This window comes from Gavia stellata, chromosome 28 (assembly GCF_030936135.1).
Source record: "Gavia stellata isolate bGavSte3 chromosome 28, bGavSte3.hap2, whole genome shotgun sequence".
Classification (NCBI taxonomy): Eukaryota; Metazoa; Chordata; class Aves; order Gaviiformes; family Gaviidae; genus Gavia; species Gavia stellata.
In genome coordinates, this window is record NC_082621.1 from 1,379,012 (window position 1) to 1,402,442 (window position 23,431).

General features: G+C 61.7%; 2 protein-coding genes across 7 annotated transcripts; both read right to left on the reverse strand.

Moving 5' to 3' along the window:
* Positions 1-1,682: 1,682 nt before the first annotated feature.
* Positions 1,683-13,913, reverse strand: CASC3 (CASC3 exon junction complex subunit). 5 transcript variants are annotated; one of them, XM_059830359.1, is made up of 14 exons: positions 13,656-13,913; positions 12,393-12,420; positions 12,000-12,037; positions 10,100-10,258; positions 9,861-10,012; positions 9,243-9,419; positions 8,301-8,995; positions 6,474-6,538; positions 6,104-6,218; positions 5,374-5,472; positions 4,397-4,611; positions 3,107-3,229; positions 2,882-2,958; positions 2,144-2,180 (listed from the first exon to the last, which is right to left on the reverse strand). In XM_059830359.1, exons 1-13 carry the CDS (start codon positions 13,911-13,913, stop codon positions 2,923-2,925), a joined length of 2,160 nt encoding a protein of 719 aa, XP_059686342.1. In that variant the 3' UTR covers positions 2,144-2,180; positions 2,882-2,922. The 5 variants fall into 5 exon arrangements, 4 of the variants coding, with proteins under 4 accessions (XP_059686339.1, XP_059686340.1, XP_059686341.1 ...); XM_059830356.1 differs by lacking the exon at positions 2,882-2,958 and having other exon boundaries at positions 1,683-2,180; XM_059830357.1 differs by having other exon boundaries at positions 2,138-2,945.
* Positions 13,914-14,682: 769 nt separating this feature from the next.
* MSL1 (MSL complex subunit 1) lies at positions 14,683-22,281 on the reverse strand. 2 transcript variants are annotated; one of them, XM_059830503.1, is made up of 9 exons: positions 22,162-22,281; positions 18,393-18,616; positions 17,632-18,017; positions 17,433-17,446; positions 16,663-16,761; positions 16,305-16,372; positions 15,886-16,010; positions 15,728-15,800; positions 14,683-15,565 (listed from the first exon to the last, which is right to left on the reverse strand). In XM_059830503.1, exons 2-9 carry the CDS (start codon positions 18,593-18,595, stop codon positions 15,475-15,477), a joined length of 1,059 nt encoding a protein of 352 aa, XP_059686486.1. In that variant the 5' UTR covers positions 18,596-18,616; positions 22,162-22,281; the 3' UTR covers positions 14,683-15,474. The 2 variants fall into 2 exon arrangements, with proteins under 2 accessions (XP_059686486.1, XP_059686485.1); XM_059830502.1 differs by lacking the exon at positions 17,433-17,446 and having other exon boundaries at positions 16,663-16,727; positions 22,162-22,280.
* Between the last annotated feature and the right edge of the window lie 1,150 nt (positions 22,282-23,431).

Genomic DNA, 23,431 nt, shown 5'->3' on the forward strand with positions numbered 1-23,431 from the left:
GAGACCGCAGGGAGAGGATGGCGCTTGCTTCTGCGCTGAGCCCCGCTGCCGGGGCAGAGCCGGGCTTGGGGACGGGCTGCAGCTGCTCCCCGGGGACGGCGGCACGGGGGCGAGGGCGGCTGGCGCCGGCCGCAGAGGAGCCGCTCTTCCAGTCCCACCAGAAGCTCCTGGAAAGGGGAGAGCAGCTCCCGGCACACGGCCGAGCTTTCCGGCAGCACAGTGGAAGGGAAGCTGGAGCTCCCGGGGAAGCGCACGTGCACGCTGCCCCTGCAGGTCCCAGCCCGAGGAAAGAGAGACAAGAGAGCTGGCTGCTTTCTAAAACGTATTCTCATCTGCGTGCCGATACGAGGCTGGTTACAAGTGTGCACTCCTAAGGGACAGGAATCCAAAGAAACAAAAGCAAAAACCCATCACAGTGTTGTAAGGTCCAGGACTTGAGTCCTGCAACCGATATGTTAACAACACATTTCAGCCTTAAGGCAGAGAAACAGTTACATTTAAAACATAAGGGATTTCTGCTTTTAAAATGTCGCTTTGACATCTGAAATTAGGTACAAAAGGTCATCGAGCTACAGACATCAAACAAAGAAGGGATTTCTGCTGGAGAGCCAGGCATGCATGAGATGATCTCGACCAGAGAGCAGGCAGGTGGGCCACCGGGCACCCCCCCTCGCCGCAGATGGGGACTCGGAGGCCAAGACGACGCTTGCTTGGAGCGGCGACATTCCCCCTCTCGCCGAGCGGCCTGTGCCAGCAGCTGGCACTTCCCCACGCTGCCCCGGCACGTGCTCGGGGCGAGCGGCAGGAATCGGCAGTCTGCCTTGCCAAGTTTCCTACTGCAATTTGCAAACGGCTGCGAGGACACAGCCAAGCCCGAGCGTGACTGGGAGCCGAAGCCGCTCCGCCTGACGCGGTGCCGGCGGGATGCGTGCTGCAGAGAGGCGGTGCAGGGCTGCGGTGCGGGCGAGCTAGCCGGGTCTGGCTTGGCACGCTCGGCGCTGCGGTGCCAGTCAACCCAGCAGATCGGTCTCTGAATCCTAACGGGGGAAACGAGGCTGCCGAGGTCCCCGGGGGAACGCCGGTTTACGCGGTGGCAGGCACAGGGCTGAGGTGCTTCCTCCTGGGTATGGGAGCCCAGGCTGGATGCGTTGGGGCGGGTTACAACACTCCCTTCCACTTCCACAGCAGCAACACCCCGGCGCTAGGAGCAAACCACTCCTCCGCTTGCCCTGTCTAGCTGGTTTGGCTGCTGGCAGGGCTGTTCTGGCAGGGCCGAGGTGCCTGGACGCCCATAAACCTCCCTCTCTGCCGCTGATTTGGCAGAGGTGCAGGAGGGGGGTGGAAATCGCCCCCTGCTCTGCAAGGCGTGCTTGTGGCAGCGAGGAAGGGGGTCGCCCCGCGCTCGTGCATGCGGATTCCCAGCTGACGGGAGTTGAGAGCTTGCACAGGCAGGGACAGAAACTGCCAAGGACACGAGTTACCAACAGGGCTTGTTCGGAAAAAGAACCGGGAGGAGCTTCTAAATTCAGCGGTGACTGCACAGCCAGCGCGTTCCTGACAGACTCCTATCGCTCAGCTGCCCTTCCTATGCTTAAACAATGGCAGAAATAAACTTGCTAATTTAGAAAGAGAATTGAAATGAAGAATTAACTTATCAGCTGTCTCCGCAGGGGGCAGGAGATGTTACGTTCCAGTTAGCCAGACAAACAAATTCAAAATACCCAAAAGAAACAAATCAGCTTTACTGAAGGAGCTGGTTCATTTCTTAAATAAAAACAGAGACCACAATCAAGCCAGTTGAGTTTAACATCCTAGAGAGGGAAAAGGGCAGACGTTTAGTAAAAAGAGAGAAGTTGCGAGAACTCGTGGCCAAGGACCGACTCCGGGGGTTGATGCTTCGGTGACCTCTGCGCCCCAGTGAGGGGGGGGGAAGGAGGGCAGATCAGCAGCGGCGAGACGGTTTTCGGCAGGGCACCGGTAAAACCAGAGAGGGAAGGTGCCGGGCCCTCAGCACAAGACGGTGCAGCTGATTTCATCCCGCCGCCTCACCTACGCACAGGGAAGGAGCCTTTCCCGAGAAGGAGCTTCCTCCTCGCCGAGGTGCCGAGTCTGGCGTTGGGATGCCCACGGCCGCATCCCTACGTGTTGCTCCTCTCCTTTGACTTTTCACCTTTGCTGTCCTGGTAGGGAAGAGGAAAGAGAAGCAGAGCTTAGGCTGCCCCACCACAGACGCCACGCGGGGGTTGCAGCGCTATCGCCAGGGTCCTGTGAGCAAACACCCTCCACACCTGCGTGCCAAAACGTGACCACCGCCCACCCGCGCCTCCGGCTTCCTCCGTGCCCACTCTGGGCACAACCAGCTCCCTTCAGCCAAGCTCTCCTCGTGTTTAAACATTTTTTCCAATCGCGAGGCCTTTCAAAGGGCACCTCGATCAGACAATCTCACGATGGATTTACAAACGCCGCATGTTTCCCAGCCCTCTACCGCACTGCACGCCGCCTCCCCGTGTACGGGGAAAACAACCGGCACATGCCTGCCCGGGTCTGGGCTTGCCGCGACTCAGGCTCGCTCAGCTCCCATACGCTAAGCAAGGTATTGAAAGGGAAACCAAACACACACGTGGCACTCTAGCACGCATACACAGGCACAGCTCACAGCACTGGAGTGACGAGGCCGTTCCCAGCGCAGAGAAACGGCTCTCATCTCTGGAAAGCCTTTAAGTCTGCTGCCTGAATTATCTACTAAGGTCTCAACATTTATTCTTCCAGAGAAGTCACTGCCTCCTAGCTTAGGACAGGATTTTCCTCCCTCTAAGGTGTTCTGTTTTCTACCCTGAGCAAATAAAAAAAAAAAAAAGGCAAGAGTCAACTTTGGACTTACTTTTTACGTGGGTTTAGTTTTAAAGTATTTAGAAACTCAAATTAACTGGAGCCCTGCTTACCACCTGCAACGAGAAGCTGAGGTTTGGGACATGTCAAAGATTAGACAGTTTAAGATTTCCTTGGAACAACGTATTTTTTGGATGGGAGAGGGAGACTGCAGCATCGCGCACGCCCCAACGGTACAGCATCACACACGCACAGACTCACGCCGAGGGGACGGTACCTCAGGAGGCGGGGGCTTGATAGTCACAGGCTGGGACGTCCTTCGAGGCGGAGAAGGCTTGGGCTGCACTTGCTGCTGGACAGTGTTGTAGTAGGTGACCCCTCCGTACACCTGGGACTGGGCCTGCGTTCCCCAGAGAGCAGAAGGGTCAGTGCTCTGTGCTGGGGGGGCGCAGAAAGCTGCCTCCCCTGCCAGAGCACCACGTGTCCCAGACAGCCTTTGCGGCACGCAGCTGGGCTGTGAAAAGATGCCACCGCCTAACACCGACAGTGAGTACCCGCGGGGGCATGAGGTTGATTCCTGCTGGGCTCCCCAAGGCTACAACGAGCAGCAGCCCTCAACTCCCAGAGCACCCTCGCCTCTCCCTGCCCCTCACCGGGGCCTCCCTGCTCTCGGCAGGCACAGGCTGCAGGAACCCGCAGCCACACCGGCCTGAAGTCCGTGGCAGATGGGTTTCCTTCGCCCTGCAGAGTTTCCCAACTGCCGTATAATGCCTGTGCTTTGCAACAGCAGCAGCTACCTTTTTTCTGCATTGACAAGGCAGGTAGCGATTCCCTTTCCCACCGAGATCCCCTCCAGCTGCCCGGGGAGGCCGGGATCTGCCCCAAAAGCAGGCTGATTCCCTGCCAGGGCAGCAGGGAAGGTCAGAGAGGTTGCAGGGCTCGGGGAGTGTGCACATCTCTGGCCTGCCACTGCGTGTCAGCCGTGTGCCGCTCGCACGGCGGCCGCGGGGAACAGCGGGTTCGTCATCACAACGCTCACAGAGATCTGCCTCCTCACTGCCCAGGAGCTACTGCGGACACAGAGGTCGGACATGGAGCGGGAAAAGCCAGCCCTGTGCTGGTCACACCAAGGGCTTTCCCGGCTGGTACCAGCCAGTTTCCAGCCTCCTGCCTCCATCTCAAACAGAAAGGACTTCCAAAGCAATTTTCAAGGTGTCCTTGGCTTAGCATGGACCTCGAGGGGATGTGACGGTTCACAGGCTCCTGGTGGGCTGCTTCCCTGTTCTGTAGGGGAAGACCTCGATTCTGAGATCCACCGATACGGACATTTCATCCACTAGACCCTAAATCCAAGGTAGCTGCACAGCAGCCATGGGAGTAGTCCTTTTCACTTACCCACCCCAAGCAAAGAGAGGGATGAGAGTAAACAACCTCCCACCACGGAGCAGCCCAGCTGCTCCCCATCCGCTCCCAGGAAGCCTCAGAGAATATACCCCCACACCACAGGATCCCATCTGCTCTCAACAGCTCCCGCTCAGGAAGGAGACGTGCAGCGCAGCTGGCTTACCTGCGTGTTGGAATAGAGATGAGGAGGGGGCGGAGGGGGCAGTGCTCCTGGGGGGTAGGGGTAGCCAGGATTCCCAAAATTCATGACTCCAGGAGGGGAGAAGTAAGTCGGTGCAAGCAGCTGCTGTGGCGGGGGCTGGCCCGGGGGCATGGAGACCGGCGGAGGGTACAGCCCAGGGTTTGCCATGGGGGCTGGCGTCTGGTGGGGATGTAAACCTGGGAAGCAACAAAAATAAGCTGAACGTGATGTCCTGTATAAAGCCAGGGCGTCCCGTGGAGGGCCGGGGCTGCTACGATGCCAGCAGGTCAGCACAGCTGCGCCTTCCCTGCCGCAGCAGGAAGGAGAAGCACTTTGCTCAAAGGCCTTTCCTGCAGCCATGAGACCTCAGCTCCGCACTGCGGAGGGAAAAGGGAAGCACTCCTCAGCACAGCAGAGCACGGCCCCCTCCCGACACCGGGGTCCCGATTTACTGGAACCGGACACGGCCCCTATCAGCACATCCACTTCAGGAAACAGTTTTTGTGGGCAAGATAGAGAACATGCCAATTCAACAGCTCTCACTTCTGCTTTTCTTTTCTGATCTACAAGCAGCAGGGACTGAAGAACCAGCCTAGCACAACAGCTGGCAGAGCCAAGCGCCCCACTGAAGGGGAAGCAACTCAGCCAGGAGGGCACAGAACCTGCAGACATCCAGCTAGAGGCTGCCAAAACGCTCCAATCATCTCGGTCCTGCGCTGGCTGCAGAGGCCAGAAACGTCTATTTTTCTTTCCTTAAAATTTGTATTATTCCAGCCTCGCTGCAGGAGGGAAGCAGGTCTCTTCCATGTTGTAGAAATAGGGAAAATGGGTTCCCTCATCGACAGAGGCTGTGCAAAACCCGAGTTATTTGCTCCCCAGCACAGGCTGAGCCGCCCCAGGGTGCAACCGCAATGTCGGTACCAGCTGCCCCGTGCCCCGCTGGGGAGCCGGTTCCTCACCTGGATGAGGGAGATGCATTTCTGGCTGTACGATCATCCCTTGGGGCGGCAGCGGAGCCGGGTTCTCACTGTGGGTGTAGATTGGTCCCTGGAATTGTACTGCAACACACAACAGTTGATAAGGAAAAGCTCCAAGGAAAAGCTCCACCGAATTTTGTTCTATTGCAGCAAGTCACACGCGCACCCCAGCCAGCTACCGTTACAAGACTCGAACGCAGTGCTGCAAGCTACATTCCCATCGGCACACGCAGTCTACCAGGCTCACAGATGCTACGTACTCCCAACAGAAAAGCCTCCTACTTCCTTTACAAAGCAGGAGAATACTTGGGGAATTTCTTCTCCAACACTTTAAATGCTGGAGTAAATTCCTAGTCTACCCACTGCCTTGTTCTGTAATTCTCCCCGCCCTTAAATGTCAAAGACATTGCTCTGATTTCAAGTTAATTTTAAATCCTAGTTCTCATGAAGAAAAGCAGTGTCCTAGAGAGCCCTTGCACAGGGAGGGGAAGCGGTAACACCAATTGTATTTCAGTGGGTTTAAACACTGACCAGGGAGGCTCAGAGCAGCTTTTTAGTTACCGTACGAGACGATGCAGCGATGCTATTTACAAAGGAAAGGGAAGACAAAGCCCCCCATCTGCCTGACCCTAACCGGAGTGGGGGTACTCCTGCTCCAGCTGCTCAGGTCTGAGCACACACGGAACCTCAGGAGTGGGAGGGAAACACTCACGTGGGTCGTAGTAGTGCCCTTCCATGATGCTGATGTGCATGGGCGGGGCAGGCTCCGGCACCGGCGGCCTCTGCCGCTGCGACGAGTAGCGTTTCACGCGGCCCCCCTGCACCGCCTGAAAGAGTCCGAAGGGATCGGCGAGGGTCAGTGCGAGGGGCGGGAGCCCTCCCTCCAGCGAGGGAGCACCGACCCGCCCCGCCGCCAGCCCCTGCAAACCTCTGTCTGGCTCACACAGTAAAAACTATGAACGCCCACAAAAGGGAAAGGCTGAGGTGTCACCCGCAGCCTCTAATTACAACCCAGAAACAAATAAATGCTGGGCTTCCGCGCTTCTAAAAGCAAGAGTCACGCTCCATGCAACAAGCTTTACCATTTCCTCCATCCTGTTAAACTGAGGCGGTGGCCCAGTTCCCACGTGCATATGGTTAGGAATACCTGAGGAAGAAACAAAACTGGTTATTATGGTTTGCATTTGTTCCCAGTGAAGAGCCACCTCACCCACCAAGGGCACTGCCAGGAAGCGCCCGTCGCCTGCCGTAGGAGCGCCGGCAGCCTGGGGACGTTATTGTACTACGGGCTCAGCTCTTGCTTTCATGACGAGAAACCTTTTCTAACAACTTCATCTCTTAGGGTAAAATTTTAAATATTTCAGTACACATTAGAAGCTGTTGTGCCACTGTACAATCATCCACACCGCTCAACACTTTAAATCTCGCAAAAAAAAAATCCTCAGCTTGAATTCCAGGTCCTGATCTAAGCTCTGTTCCTGCAGAGACAGGGACCTCTTCAGAGTAGAAACGAGGATCCACGTGGGACTGGGTAAGCCGCAGTTTAAACTCTCTACAGGGCATAACCACTTTTATCACGGGCTCCTTTTAATTCAAACAACAAAGTTACGGCGCACATTTAAAACCACAGTGCCAAACTGATCACAGGCGATTCCAGGGGCACGAAGGTGGACAAAACAAACACTGAAAGTGCCCACGGATCACTGATACTGCAAATACACGCACAGGCATACACGCTGTACATACAGAATGAGCCGGCGGCTGGCTCATCTAGCCAAACACCTCCCAGAGTTAACTCCTACTGCTAGGAAGAAACAAAGGGACAGTGGAGTAATACGTCCTTCTTACAGACAGAAAGTAGTCTCCTACCTGCAGTCTAAAGCTGTCTCATGGTAAATTTGTTTTTATGCTTTACTTTTAAGCATTAAAAAAAAGTATGTAATCTCAGCTGCAAATCACAGCACTTCTGAACTCTCATGCACTTTTAAAGGCTGTCCACTCGCATCCGCAGTTGAGACCAAGGGTCTGTTCACACAAAGATTTTACCAGTCACATCAGTGCAAGACAAATTACGGTTTCATGACCTAAACCTCAAGAGGTGCTTATGAAAGCAGCAAGTCGCTTTCTTCTCCTTGCTCCAGTTTTATTGCCCTCGGGAAGGACTCTAACACTCCCCAGAAAAGACTCTAATTCTGCAAAGAGATAATTATACCTGAACGACCTCTCGCATGGATGCTCAACTAGAACTCGGTCCTCAGCTGGCACGGGGGTAACTCTGCCACACATCCCTCCCTCAGCCAGCCTGCCTGCTGCTGCAAACAGAGCAGCGTCCTCCTACCAGACACAAATGGATTTGCCAATCCCAGTCAGGCCTTAGCTAGTGGCAACCAAGTCTCAATGCTAGGAAATAAGCTGATAAAGAGAGGAGAAGTTCCCTCCTGCTCCTGAGCAGGACATTACAGGAGACCGATTATTCATTACCCTTACCTGCCAACTGAGCACAACGCTCCTTATCTGCCGAACTCTGACTCCTGCTGCAGCAGCTGGTCTCACCGTGATTCACGCTGCGCAAAGTCCCTGCTGCCTGTTCCACACACAAGCCTTCAGCTTTGCTAAACCTTCCCCGCTCTCAACACAAAACAGGGCAGAGAGAGGGAAAGGATCTAGTTTTACATCCTTCCCGGCCCCAGTCCAATTAACCTGCACTGGAATGCTTAAGTTCCCCTTTTTCTGTTCTGTTTTGTCCCCCCTAACCATCTCCACTGCACTTTCTCAACAGCATGTCCATCACATACCTACCCTGAGACCGGACTAAGGCAGCGACAATTCAGCTCTGACCGACTACACGAATGCAGAATTGCCTTTGGCTTGGGGCTGCAGTGGAAAACCAACAGGCTGCACTCACTTACCCCTCAGCTCCCGGGGCTGTATGAACTGCGACTGCCCTGGCGTCCAGTTCTGCTCGGTGAGATTCATTTGGGTCATCTCTTGCTCGAGTCCATCCAAGCTGGATTCTACCGGCGACTCCCAGTTACTGCTCTTGGCTGGTGGGGGGGACGTCTCGGCTTGCACAGGTTTTGGAGGCACAGGAGTCAGCCCTTCTGAAGCGGGCACTTCATCTGCTAGCTTCCCCGCATCCCCCGCTTTGATTCTGGTCCTTCTTGCCCGGGAATAAGACTTCTTTTCAATTGGTCTGTCTGGCGGTGGCTGTGCAGCATCAGCAGCCGTGGCTTGGTTTTCCAAAGCAACCTCCTCCTTCACAGGGCTGCTGTAGACATGTGCCGCTTCCATCTCGGGTGACTTGTCTCTCGGTGGGCTTTGCTCCGCACGCTTCGCTCGATAGCTGCTCTCCTGTTTCGCTTGCTCACCGTTTCGAGACAGATGCTGGACACTTGCTTCCGAAGCTCGGTAGCTTGGACGGGTCTCTTTGTAGCCCCCCATCCTTGGGTAGTTCCTAGGTGCAGGCATCCTCCCTGTACCTGCGGAGCTCCTGTTGGTGAAGGTTCGTGGGGGGGCCGAAGTGCTGTCTGCACCTTGGTGCCTTGGGGGCTTATTTGGCCTCTCGTTGGACCAGTTAGGGTCTCGCTGAGGAGGACTCCCAAACCTGAGGGAGAAAAATAGTACAAACAACTGGAAAGAAATCCGTGGGTGAGAGGTGCTGCTGTGCCAGGGAACCCCTCTCGGGGATACAGCGTGCAGAACTCCCAGGACCAAGGTCCCACGCCGGGGCCACAGCCTACAACAGGGTTTTCCCTCTTCAGGGCTTCAGACCTGTCGTTTGAAGTGCCTGGCACAAAAGCTGAAGTTTCCCTCTGGGATGAGCCAGTCTCTAGTTTGACTTTGCTGCTCACCTTGGTTTGCGCATCCTCCTCGGCTTGATGTCGTCGGGGTTGTGAGCTGACCTGATGTCATAGCCATAAAGCGCGATCAGCTCCTGCCTGGTCTTGGGGGCCTGCTCGTCCTCTCGGAATTTGTCGTGCTCCCAGCGGCCCTCGTCCTTCCACAGCTTCCGCTGACGACCCTTCGGCCTGGAACAGTTACACAGGGAGGACCAAGAGGTTGTTGCAAAGCCAAGGAGATGTGGCAGCTTCAACCAGCCCCACACACAGACTGAGCATTTCTAGGGCAGGGTGTGCACAGGAGACACCGTCTCTTCTTCCTCCCACTCTTCCTGCCCAGCAGCTGCGGGTCTACCCACTGCTATTTCTGAAAAGAGGCAAGAAGGGCCACTGCTCCTTGGCAAGAGGCTTTCCTTGTGTTTTTTTTTGCACCACCCTCAGTGTCTCCTTCAAAACAAAGAGCCAAAATGTCCTGGCAGGACACTGCAACCAGGCAACTGAAGCACAGACAGATCCTCCTTGCTAATGCCTTCCCAGTGCTTCACACCGAAGCAAGGAGCTGTGCTGCCAAACGCTGGCCTGGGAGTTGGCCTCACCCTCGAGGCAGACCCGAGGGGGATGCTCACATACCTGACCTCCTCCTCCTGCGTCTGCCCTCGGAGGTCGTGCTCAAAGAAGAGGCCTTTGCGCGGGATGTAAGCCGGGTTCTTCCGATCCTCATCGTCGTCCAGGTGCTTGGGAACTTTTTTCCCAACTTTATTCTCAACAGGTTCAGTGCTCTCCTGTCAAAATCAGACAGCTCTTACCACTGCAGCAGTCCTTCTGCGAGAAGCCCGCCACAGCCCAGAGAACGCATGTTTAACACCTACCTGCCCATCCCCGCTTTGCCTCTCACCCGTTACAGCACCTTTGGAGTCAGGTTTCTCATCCCCTTTCTCTGCTTTTGCCGCTGACTCACAGGAATCATTACTATCCTGCTTCAGTTCCACTTTGGCACTTTCTTCCTCGCTGTAGTCCTCTTCCTCTGCCTGAAAGAGCCCCAGTTACTCAAACATGCACCTTTAGCAACAGGTCCCCCAGGAAGTTCCCCGCACAAGTCCCCAGATCTGGAGTTAGAACCCTCTTCCACTTGTTAGAGACCTGAGTCTCTCAGAGCACAGAATTAGCTCTCAAGGTCCTTCCTATCCCTGTATTTTTATGGAAAAAGCAACGACTAAACCCAACACCTCTCCCCACCAACATCAGATCCAACAGTCAGGCTTTCTAGAAGCGAGCCGGGACCAGCTCCCCCACAAAGCCACAGCCTCTCACCGCTCTGAAAGGAAAGGGCTTGTGCAAGCCAGGGAGACCAGCGAACAAGGGCCCTCAGACTGTCCCTTCCTTCCCACACCGAGGGCCCGGATCCAGCCAGCACTGCGTTTCCCAATTCCCTGGAGTTACTCAGCTGACTCACTCGGAGCACTCTGCTCACAGGAGCGTGACCTCGTTTCACCCTCCAGGAGCCTGCAAGCCTTGCTTAGGCTGGAACCGACACTAAAAATAGCTGTGCGTGATTAACAAAAAGACTGCTCTATTTTTCTCTTTCAGCACAGCGTATTTGCACATCAACTGCTCCTTTTGTTTACGTTGGGGAAACCCAGACGTGGCATTATTTTTAGGCACAGGAACAGAGTCATCCTGGCATGTCAGTGATGCAATACCCCCGCTGCTCCAACAGCCCAGCGTGCACCAGCGCCGCTCTGCTTCTACGCGCGTCGAGCCTCCGGGGAGCCTCCGCGCAGGTTTCCAGGCTTGAAGAGCTGCTGCGCGGTGAACACAGGAGCTGCCCCTTACCCTCCACGTGCCGCCTCTACAGCTGCGCTCCTTCCTCACAAATGGCGGAGATTAATTCACAAATTAACAGCCCCTACGAGCTTCGATTTCATCTGCCTTGTTGTTTTGTGTTTTCTCTAACTGCCGCCTCCCTCAAGATCCCCAAAACAGCTGTCTCAGGAGAAGGGTTTTCACTAGAAAACCTTCATCGTAATCATTAGAAACCAGAACTTCTCTAAACTTCTTTGAGATGTTAAACTTAACGGATCCAGATTAAAAACCCAGGGAAACCTACAGCCACAGGCTGCTGCCTCCCAGGTGCAAGCAGGGGGTCTCAGTGTGTGAGCAAGGGGATTTTCTCAGCACACACACAGAGCGGAGCTGCCAGCACTCATGGGGTGCGTTACCCCTCCAGCTGCTGTACGCAGAAGACAGGGATGCTGCCTGGGCTGCTTCCAACGCAGCACTTACGTTTTTAATTTCAACTAATTAAAACGCAACCAGAATCCCACACTTCCTTCCACACCCTCCTTGGCCATGGCAAATCCTGCTCCCAGTATCCAGTGTCTGAGGAGCCAGGCGTTTTTCCCCCCAATACGTACTGGCCGTACGTCCACCCCCCCAGCAGCACCGGCGGCTTCTCCCCAGGGCTGGGCCCAGCGAGACCTGCCCAGCGCCGTGGACCGTACACGAGGGAACTGCCTGGCGAGGGGGTTTGGATTGGAAGAGACCCTTTTTCCTCTGCAGCGGCAACGGCTACGCTGCAGCGTGGCTCACTCTGAGCCTCTGCACGGCTGGTGCGAAGCACATGAGCTGGTATCTTGAGATAAAGGCAGTCGCTGCCGACGGGGTCAGTTGAAGAGAATGAAGGACACAAACTGGGTTTTGTGCTAGAAGTATGCGAGACGCAGTCACTCGGCAGAACCCTTTAAACACCAGGACAGAGACTCCTCTTACCTCCGAGTCTTCGGCGCTTTCATAATCTGAGAGTACAGCTGCGGGGTAGAAAAAGGAGTTTGGCGTCAGGGCAGAAACAGAAACATAGCTTCTCTCCGAGCGTAACACGCCGCACTGCGGGCAACCGCTGGCAAAGGCACAGCGAACAGCCCCTCCAAGGGGAAGTCAGAGGCCAGCAGCAAAGCGTCCCTGATGAATACCGTCGCCAGCTCACACAGGAGGAAGCAACGGTGAATTTGGGGCATGCTGACCCTGCACCCCACATTTGCCTACTATTATGAGGCAATATTTGGGATGACAACAACCACAGAACTACTGGAAAAGGCATTTTGTCTGGTTTTTATTTTTTGCACGCAGACAGCACTTGCAGCACCAGAGAGAGCCGTTACTCACCGTCTCCTTCAATGCCATCCTCGCTTTCCTGCGGAGAGAGAGAAAGAAAGGTGTGTTAGTGGAGGGGAAGGTCAGCAGCCGGGTCACTACGGCACCCTACGATCCTGGACACAATTATGACAAGGTTTGGCCCTGGTCCTATCGCGACTGCCCTTGGAAGTTCAGCTTCAGCGACCAAGAAAGAAGAAAGAAATTCACGGTTCCAGGTACCTTCCTCTAAGATCCTTCTAGAGCGAGCTACGGCAGGGGAATGCAGCTCAAGAAAAAAACCACAAACTGTGTTAACTGCTGGGGGTCTTTGGAGGGAAAAGCACGACATGGACAGACAAGCCAGGCTCCCTTCCCTCAATAACGGAGGGCCAGACAGCTATCTCGGGAAAGGACAAGAGGATTACTTAAAGTAGGAGCCCAGGAATAACGAACAGATGCTGAGCACGACTGAGCTCAGACAGACATCTGCTAGAGACTCCGGCGACAGAAACACAACCCTGCGCCCAGGAGAAAACGCTGGATGAAACGGAACAGCTCAGATCAGGGAAAGTTTCTAGTAAAAGAACAGACTGATCAAGCTGTGCGGTAAAAACAACCTCAGATCAAAAATAAAACCAGCCAGCGCATTAACGAGATAAGCCCAAACGCCAAAACAACCGAGCAGAAACACGCTGCGATTTGGGAGGATCTTGAAATAACCGGTACTGTAAACCCACGACAGGACAAAATCACACCCAGCCATGAACTGCCAGAGGAGAAGAACTGCCCTGCAGAGGTGGGGGAGAGCAGCACCACAAACTTCCCGTTGAAAGGTTTTTAACGCCCTCACTTCGAAAAAGGCCGGGCAGAGTCCATAAAGAGCGGAAGAGGCCTGACCGGGCAGCAAACCCACCCGCCCGCACCCCGCTGAGGGGAGCCCCGGCTGGGGGACGGGACCCCGCAAGGAGCCAGCTCTGGCGCACAGGGGGAACGGAACCCCCTGCCCGGTGCTGGGGGGCCGCAGAGCCCAGCCTGCCCCCGCGGGGCTGCCCCGGCCCCGCTCCCCCGCACACGTGGGGGGCCCAGCCCGGTTCCCCAATTCCCCAGCCCCCCCCGCACCCCAGTGTCCCCCCCCAGGTCCCAATGCCACCCCACCACCCCGGCCCCGAGCCCCCCAAACGCCCCCACGCTCCCCCCACCGCCCCCAGAGCCCCCCCCCGAGCCCCCCCACTCCCCAGGGCCCCCACCGCCCCCCAGTCCCGGGGCCCCACGCCCCCCCACTCCCGCACTCACACACTCGGACTCGGGCGCGCTCTTGGCCGCCCCCCCGGCAGCGCTCTCGGCCCCGCGGCCCCGCGGCCCGGCGCTGAGGGCCCCGGCGGCACCCCGCGGCGGGCGGTGCGGCGGCCGGGGCGAACCGGAGCCCGATCCGGAGCCGGATGCCGAGCGGGAGCGGGCGGCGCTGGCGGCCGAGTCGGCGCTGTCGGAGGCGGCCGAGTCCGAGTCGTCCTCGCTGTCCTGCGAGGCGCGCTGCCGCCGCCGGTCCGCCATCTTGGGCAGCCGCTGGGGCGGGCGGCGGCGCGGGGCACCACGGGACGGACTACACCTCCCGGCGGCCCCCGCGGCGCGCCACGCCACCGCCGCCGTCCCGACAGCCCTTGCGGCAGCGAGCGGCCGCTCCTTCCCCTCCCTAAGCCGCCTCTCTCCCCGGCAGGGGGCAGGCGTGCGCCGGCGTCACGGCGCGGATGGCGTCACGGCGCCGGAAATGGCGTCACGTGCGGGCGGGAGGAGGCCGACAGCAGCACGCAGCGTCCGTTTTCCTCCTTTATTGTAAAAAAAAAAAGTAAAAAAAGAAGAGCAGCGCGGGTGTGCCCGCTTGTGACACCCCCCCCGGCAGGACGGGCAGCGCCCGCCGCGAACGTGTTTATAACTGCGTATATATATTTTTTTAAAGCAATTTCCTTTTTTAAACCTTTTTTCCCCCAAGTTTCCTTCTGCCAATTAACCTCGGTGCCAGAAAGCAGCTGCGTGCGGCGTGGGGAGGAGTAAAACTCTTGGGGGGGCGCAGGCCCCGCGCGGGAAGGGGGGAAGCGAAAAGAAAGGAAAATGAAGGAAGCGAGGCGGCGCTGCTGGCGGTTTTCCTGTTTAATCTCTGCTGAAGGGGAGGCCGGGGAGAGCCTGGCCGGAGCGGGGGGCGCGCGGAGCCCCCCCTCTGCGGAGCCCCCTCCCCACCCGTCCGGCAGCCTCCACGCCGCGGGGGTCCGGCGGCACCCGGGGACGGGGACGCCACGGCGGAGGGGACGCGGCGCCGGCTCTCACACCAACCCAACTCCTCGGGACACACCTCGTGCACCTCGAAACATTTAAATTATAAAAACAAAAAAAAAATTAAAAAACCCAAAATTGTGCGTATAGGATTTCTATTTCACAAAAAAAAAAAAAAAAGGTTTGTTTTTAAACTCTCCCCTCTGACCCCGTTACAGCCACTCAGGAGGGGAAAAAAAAAAAACCAAAGAGGCTTCCTGGCACTTTCTGGCACCCTGCTCCTCGCCACGGCACCAGCCAGCAGCGCCGGGACCCGCTGGCGGCACCCGCTACTGCCTCTCGCACTGCTCAGGTACAAACCGGTGTTTATCCCGTTTTCTAACTAAACGTAACAAGAAGGCAGCGGCGGGCAGAGTCCCAGCAGGACGCGGCCTCCCCGGCTGGCAAACGCGGCACCCCCGCAACGCGGGGGTCTGGCCCCGGTGCTCTCCACGCTCCCGCCCGTGGCTTGAAGCCGAATGTCCAAAATGAACCAAACATCGGCTGCGGGAGGGCAGGGGCAGCGCGCGGAGCCGCAGCAGGCAGCGAGGACGGGCAGGCAGGGTCTGGGGTCTGCCCACTTCCCCCGGGACCGAAGCAGCCGGCGGGAAGCCTCAGCCGGCAGCTGACTGGTGCCGCTGTGGGTACAGCTGCCAGCACGGGGGGAAAAGTCCGAGGAACGTGTTGCAAAACCCAAGAGAACAAAACCGGGGTCACGGAGGAACGAAACCATCCGTTAATGAGAAGGCAAGGGAGGGCAGCGGCCGTCGGCGTGACACGGCGACGTACGGAGCTCCCGGCGGCACCGCTATTTCCGGCAGGTCCGGTGCGGTGTCTGCTTCTTCTGCACCTCCAGCCGGCAGCGGCTGCGCTCGTCCAGCCAGGGCAGCTCGAAGTTCCTGCGGGCAGAGCCGTCGTCAGCGCACCGCGAGGCACCATCCCTGACCCAAAATGTGCCAGCACCCTCCCGGTGGGTGATGCCAAGGATGCCGGCTCGAGCAGCGGTGCCCGGCACAGCCCAGCCCCGTCCCCCTCCAACCGCCGGTGATACCGGTACTCACTGTGGGGTCAGTTTTGGTAAGGGCCGGCCAAAGGCGACGACAGGCAGGTAGGGGGTGATGAGCAAGCTTTCCACTGCGGGAGAGACACCGGAGCGTTACGCACCCCCTGCCTGCCCCCCAACACCCCTGCCTGCCCCCCAACACGGCCAGGCACTCACCGTCATCTGGCTCAGGGAAAAATGAGGTAACTTCAGGCTCCGACTCCTGAATCCCTTTCCTTTTGTACATTCGGAGCTGCAGCCGCTGTAAAATTCTCTGTTCCCTGATCCGCTGAATGTCCCACCTGGAAAACGCGACGCCCCGGGCAGTGAGAAACGGCAGGCAGCGAGCGGGCAGGCGCCTCGACCCGACCCTCCCGAGGAGCTCAGGGGGCTGCACCGGGGACGCCACGCTGGAAGCGATGCGGGAGCATCCCATCTCCGGCAGCATTTCTGGTTCCCATCCCAGCTGCGCCCCAGGCAGCCGGGTCCTGTCCCCCTGCTCTGGGTGACACCCCGGGACCCTTCGCTGCGGGAGGGGGCACAGACCACCCGCTCCGCCGGGGACCCCAGGCCCCCATCACCCTCTTTGCTCCCACCTTTTCCTTCGTTTCTCGTCCAGCTCCAGCTTCGCGTGCCGTTTCGAAAAGACGCTGTCATCCAGGTTCTGCAACGACAGACAGGGATGAGCCGCACCCTCCCCGCACAGCCCTGAGCCGGCAGCCGGAGCCACCACGGCACGGAGGGGCCGGACCTTCACCCCCACCCCAGTCCTCGAACTGCAGACAGGGTTTGCCGCGCCATTTATGCCGGATGAGGGGACAAGATGCCGCCGGCCCCGAAGCGGCAGCGAATGCCGCAAGCCGCTCTCCTGGAGCAGTGAAACAGCCAGGAAGGCACCTGCGGCAACGCTGGCTCTGACGGTGGCCGCTGCACCTGCCGGGGCGGCATACGTACCTCCAGGAGGTCTGAGGGGTTGGGGTCTCTCAGGGGCTCCACGACATGGTCCCTCCAAGACGGAACTGCAGGGCAAGAGGCCAGGCCGTTAGCCCCACGCTGGGACCCCCCCCCGTGCTCCAGCCCCGCCGCTCCTTTCCAGCCCGTCCCTCCCTTGGGGAGCGCAGCTCGGCCTCCCGAACCCCCGTCCTGAGCCGGGCTGGGCGATGCCACCGGCTGCGGGCAGCGGGAGCCGCCGGGGAGGCCTGGGGGGGGAGGCAGAGCCAGGAGGGCGAGCTCGTTGCCGTCCCCACCTCGGCCAAGCGCGCAAGCAAACCTGAGCCGCTCCGACAGGAGACACACCGAGCTCCCCCCGTGCCAGGGTGCTCAGCCATCCAGCGCAGCCTCGCCAGCAGCATCGGCATCTGCCGCGGCACAGCCCAGCGCTCCCCATCGCCAGCACTCGCCGCGCTGCGGGACCCGTAGGAGACCGGCCAGGAAGGGGCGGGCTGGCAGAACTGGCACCAGATTCAAGGAACCCGTGCGGCGCGGCAGCGGCACAAGCCAGAGACACATTTCCCAACCGCCAACGGGAAGTTGCTTCACCCCTTCCTCAAACGGGCGCGCAGGCTGCTCGGCAAACTGGGTGGCTAAAACTGAGCAGGGCCGGCAGCCCTGCCCAGCGCGCTGCCCTCAGCTCGGCTGCGCAGGCAGCGGCAGCCCGGCGTGGCGGCAACCGGAGCATGCCGGAGCAGGGCAAGCCAGAGACGTGGTTCAGGAGAGCCCATCGCCGGCACCAGGGCTGCTACTGGCTGCCACGGGAGGAGCCGGCAGCGCAGCACGACCGGCTGCACCTCTCCCACCGCCACTGGGACTCTGCCCTCTGCCAGCTTTGGGGTGAGGGCGCCGAGCCCCGTTCCCCAGCCGCCGGCTCTGCCCCAACGCCTGGCACGCTGCTGCCTGCGCCGCGGTGGGCTCTCCATCGCTTACTTGCTACAGTCTCCTCCTTCTTTGGGGAGGGCTCCCGCAAAGGCAGCGGCGACGGGGGCGGCTGGTGCCAGCGGCACAAGTACATTTCCGTGGTTGAGAGATAGGGCAGGTCGTCTGTCTCGCTGCTGAAGAAGCCCTTCTCCTTGGGGTGGGCACCGGGGCCCTTTGGTGGGGCCGAGGCTCGGAGCGGGGTCTCCAGGAGCGACCTGGGTTTTTCCGGAGTCTCTTGGCTCCGCAGTTCTCGTTTACAAACAGTTTCGGACAAGGAGCCGCCCGATTCCTCCTTCCCCGGGGAGTGCTTCGGAGTTTTACTCTTCACTTTCGAGAACTCGGACACCAGTTTTTTAACGGGCGTCTTCCTCTCCGCGCTCCCAAACGTCGGCTTCCTGCGGGAGCAAGAGGAGCTAAGCTGGGTGCACGGATCCTCGCCCTGCACCGGGGCTACCGGCACCCCCAAACCAGGGTTGCCGTGCCAGGGCCGGCCAGAGGCATGTTTCCAGAGGCGAGAGGGGCTTCCCCAGCATTTCAGGGCCCCCCTGCTCCTCGCCCAGGCTTTCATGAGGTTCCGGGCAGCCGGTGCCCACGGTCGATGGGATCTGCTGCCGGTGCCGGGCAGCCTCTCCAAGCAGCTCGAGGGTGGCTGGGCTGGCACCTCTGTGCCCCAGGGGATGCCAGCCCCATGGATGGAGGGCGAAGCCAAGGGGAAGGTCCCCCCCTTCCCCCCCAGGCCCCACGCCCGTGCCCCACCGGGCACCCTCTACCTTTTGTGCCCCTTCCCGTTCCTGCCGTAGGGGAAGTGCTTGGGCTGCAGGGTCGGGGGGGGCTCCAGCAAGTCCTGGGGACACTCCAGCGGCAGCTTCTCGCACGCCTCCGCCTCCGGCTTCTCGTCCACCTCGAAGCCCTGGAAGATGCGGTGCTTCTCCCGCTCGCTGTCCTTCTTCACCAGCTGCACCCGCCTTTCCATGCGCTCGATCCGCGCAAGCAGCTGCAACGCAAGGCGAGGGTTCACCTCGTGGGTGCGCTCCCGGGGGCGAACCCCGCGTGCGCCCCTGCTCCCCCAGCCCTGGGCAGCCGCCTGCACGGTGCCCTGCCGGCACATCCCTTCGGCAGCAGGGAAACAGCCCAGGGAAGAGCCAACCCGCAGCACCCACACCTTTACCATCACCCGCCTGCAGAAACACTCCGGCACACGCGGTGCAGGACCGGCAGAGGACCGGCGCCACGCCGCTGCAGTGCGCTGCCTGCTTTCTGCCTGTAGCAAACTGCGCCCGTCCCGGCATTTACCTGGTGACTTCTTGGCAACGCTCAGGGTGCAGGAGCATGTTTGTGAGGAGCCCCTGAGCCATCCCCACTTCGGCTTGGCCGGCACCGCGGGCTTCCCGGCATGCCGGGAGTGCCATGGCTCACGCCTGCCCTTGCAGAGGGGACAGGAGGCCGAGGGCAGCGCCTGCAACCAGCGCTGGGTGCTGCGGGCATCGCACCCCCGGCCAGTTTAACTGCAACGCTGGCGGGCAGGGGCTGAGATGTGCAAACGGCACAAAATGGCCACTCGCTCTCCTGCTGCTTCTCCCCGCTCCGGCACTGCCCGTCCCCGTGGCAGGAGGGCTGCGGCCGGCTGCAAACCCCGCACTTTTAGAGGAATGATTTGGGGGTCTCAACCTCTGCCGCATCCTCCCCGAGCGCCCGGGCAGTGCCGCCGGCACGGGGAGGGAGAGGGCGGTTTGTAATCAGATGTGGACTTCGTTAGAGAGCAAGCACCCGACTCGGTGGCAGCCGCTCTCGGTCACTTGTCCCCCACCCTCGCCCGTCCCCACCAGCCGGGCGCTGCAGCCATTTAGAGGGTCTTTGGCAAAGCGCAGCGGGGGGGTGCCGGCACTGCCCGGGGACGCGGCTGCTGGGGGGACCCGGCCTCGGGGAGAGGAGCCAGCAGCAGCCCCCACTCCCCGCCGGGTGCACCCGCAGTTTGCCTGCCCCGTCTCCCCGGCAGTTTAACCCCCGTGGGAGGATGCTCCGCGGTAAAGCCCCGTTGCGGCCTCGCTGCAGCGGCTCCTCCATGTTGGAGGACTCGGCACGCTCCATGGGGATGCGGCATCGCCGTGCAGCCCTGCCGGCTGCACCACGTGGGGTGGCCCTTCCCTCCGCAAGCGGGGCCACCGCAACCGCTGCAGTCAGGCTGAGCCAGCGCGGTCTTCCGGCACACAGCACGCACCGCCCCGCCGGCGACGGCTGGGGCAGGCACGGCCTGGCAGGCGGGCTATGCGGGTGTGAGCGTGTGGCAAGGCAGGGCACCCGCGAGGGGCAATGCACGGCATCCATAGGGCAATGCGGGCAGGGTACATATGGGCAACGCACGGCATCCATAGGGCAATGCGGGCAGGGTACATATGGGCAACGCACGGCATCCATAGGGCAATGCGGGCAGGGTACATATGGGGCAATGCACGGCATCCATAGGGCAATGCGGGCAGGGTACATATAGGGCAATGCACGGCATCCATAGGGCAATGCGGGCAGGGTACATATGGGCAACGCACGGCATCCATAGGGCAATGCGGGCAGGGTACATATGGGGCAATGCACGGCATCCATAGGGCAATGCGGGCAGGGTACATATGGGCAACGCACGGCATCCATAGGGCAATGCGGGCAGGGTACATATGGGGCAATGCACGGCATCCATAGGGCAATGCGGGCAGGGTACATATGGGGCAATGCACGGCATCCATAGGGCAATGCGGGCAGGGTACATATGGGGCAATGCACGGCATCCATAGGGCAATGCGGGCAGGGTACATATGGGCAACGCACGGCATCCATAGGGCAATGCGGGCAGGGTACATATGGGGCAATGCACGGCATCCATAGGGCAATGCGGGCAGGGTACATATGGGGCAATGCACGGCATCCATAGGGCAATGCGGGCAGGGTACATATGGGCAACGCACGGCATCCATAGGGCAATGCGGGCAGGGTACATATGGGGCAATGCACGGCATCCATAGGGCAATGCGGGCAGGGTACATATGGGGCAATGCACGGCATCCATAGGGCAATGCGGGCAGGGTACATATGGGCAACGCACGGCATCCATAGGGCAATGCGGGCAGGGTACATATGGGGCAATGCACGGCATCCATAGGGCAATGCGGGCAGGGTACATATGGGGCAATGCACGGCATCCATAGGGCAATGCGGGCAGGGTACATATGGGGCAATGCACGGCATCCATAGGGCAATGCGGGCAGGGTACATATGGGGCAATGCACGGCATCCATAGGGGAATGCGGGCAGGACAGGCACGGGGGGGGGCGCGACAAAGCCGTGCAGTGGGGAGCACAGCGCAGCACAGGCAATGCCCGGCAGGGCCCCCCCGCCTGGGTGGGGCGGGGCAGGCAGCCTCTGCGGGGCCGGGGGGGGGACAGCCCCCGGGCCCACGCGGGCCCACCGCACACGCCCCCCCCCCCCCCCCCGCCCCGAGCGCGGGGCCGCGGCCCCTTTAAGTTAACCCCCGCGGGCGGGGAGGCACCGCGGGCGCTTTAAGGCCCCCCCGCGGGCGCGCTGCCATGGCGACGGGCGGCGGCCCGTTAACCCCCGCCGGCCCGCCCCGCCCCGGCCCTTTGTGCCCCCGCCGGTCACCCCGCCCCCCGCCGGCCTTTGTCTGGGGGGGGGCACCGACCCGGGGGGCAGCAACCCCCGGGGGGAGTATGAACCCCCGTAGGGTGCCGGGGGGGGCAATAAACCCGCGGGTATGGGGGGGGACTGATGCCCCCCCAGGGCTGCAACTACTCCCCAAGGGGGGGGGGCATTAACCCCTGGGGTGCCACGGGGGGGTCATTAGGCCCCAAGGGGGGGGGCATTAACCCCTGGGGTGCCACGGGGGGGTCATTAGGCCCCAAGGGGGGGGAATTAACCCCTGAGGTGCCACGGGGGGGTCATTAGGCCCCAAGGGGGGGGAATTAACCCCTGGGGTGCCACGGGGGGGGTCATTAACCCCCAAGGGGGGGAATTAACCCCTGGGGTGCCACGGGGGGGGTCATTAACCCCCAAGGGGGGGAATTAACCCCTGGGGTGCCACGGGGGGGCGTTAACTGCTGCGGGGGGGTGTTAACCCCTGCGGGGGGGGGTGGCGTTAACCCCTGGGGTGCACGGGGGGGGGCACTTACCTGTTGGGGGCGGAAGGCCCAGGGGACCACCGGCTGGGGGGGGGGATATTAACCCTGGGGGGTGGCCCCGCGGGGGGGGGGGTATTAACCCTGGGGGGTGGCCCCACGGGGGGGGGTATTAATCCTGGGGGGGGATATTAACCCTGGGGGGTGGCCCCACGGTGGGGGGGTATTAATCCTGGGGGGGGATATTAACCCTGGGGGGTGGCCCCACGGGGGGGGTATTAACCCCGGGGGGGATATTAACCCTGGGGGGTGGCCCCACGGGGGGGGTATTAACCCTGGGGGGTGGCCCCACGGGGGGGTGGGTTAACCCCTGCTGCGCCGCCTGCCCGCCCCCCCCCCCCCCCCCCCCCCCCCGCCGTACCGTGTCCCGCTCGGCCTTGAGCTCCTCGATCTGCCGCTCCTTGGCCTGCAGCTGCTGCTGCTGCTGCTCGATGAGGTCCAGCTGGAGCAGCAGGATCTGCCGCAGGCAGGCCGCCTGCCCCGGCGAGCCCCCGCCGGCCCCCATCCCGCCGCGCCGCGGGCCGCTCTTCCACTTGCCCTCGGCGGGCGGCGGCGGCGGAGGGCCCGGCTCGGCGGGCCCCGCTCCCGGCCCCGGCCCCGGCCCCGCTCCCGGCCCCGCCGCGCCCTCCCCGGCGCCGCGCCCGGGCAGCACCGCCTGGTAGCGCGGCCGGGCGCCGGCATCCCCCGCGCCGGCCTGCTTCAGCGGCACCAGCCCGGCCCAGCGCTGCTGCTGCTGCTGCTCCGCCGCCGCCGCCACCCCGCCGCGGCCCTTGTGTGCCCCCAGCGGCGGCGGCGGCGGCTCCCGGGGCCGGCGGGGCGGCGGGCGGTGCGGCGCGGCGCCCTCCCGCTCCTCCTCCTCCTCCTCCTCCTCCTCCTCCCGCCCCCCCCGCGGCGGCGGCTCGGCCGCCCGGAAGGCGGTGGACCTCATGGCCGGGGCCCGCCGCTCCGCGCCGCCCCGCTACCGCCCGCCGACGGGGCGCGGCGGCGGCGGCGGCCCGGGGGGCGGCGGGGCCCCGCCGCCATCAGCGCAGCGCAGCGCAGCGCAGCCCCCGCCCCGGGCGGCGAGGGCCGCGGGACACGGGCGGGGGCTGCCCCGCCGCCCCCCCCCCCGCGCGGGGCCGGGAGGGGCCGAGACGGCGCCGCTCCGCGCGCGGGGAAGGCGGGGGGGGGGCGCGGGCCGGCACCGGGGGCGGGTCGAGGCCGCGCGGCGGCCCCCGGTTACCTTTAAACCAGGCTCGGTGCGCATGCGCCGGCGGCGGCCCCGGTCGGGGCGGGGGGGGGGGATCCGGGACCCCGGGGGCGAGGAGCGGGGCGGGCCCGCGCGCGGGGACGGAGCGGGGGCACCCCCGGGGACAGCCCCCGCCGCCGCGGGACGCGGGGGGGTGTCCACGCGCGGACAGGCCGGTCCCGCGTGGGGCGCTGCCCGCTGGGGCCGGTAGTACCGGGGCGCGGCCGCCCGGTGGCTCCCGAGCGCGGCGGCTCCGCCCGGAGCGCGCCGGGGGCCCGCGCCCGCCCCCCCCCCCCGTCCCGGGCCCGTCCCGCCGTGGGTCCGTCGGGTCTCGGCCCGGCCCCACGGCGCGGGGACCCCCGGGGGGGAGGGGGGGCATCGCCACGATCCCCCCACGCAGGGG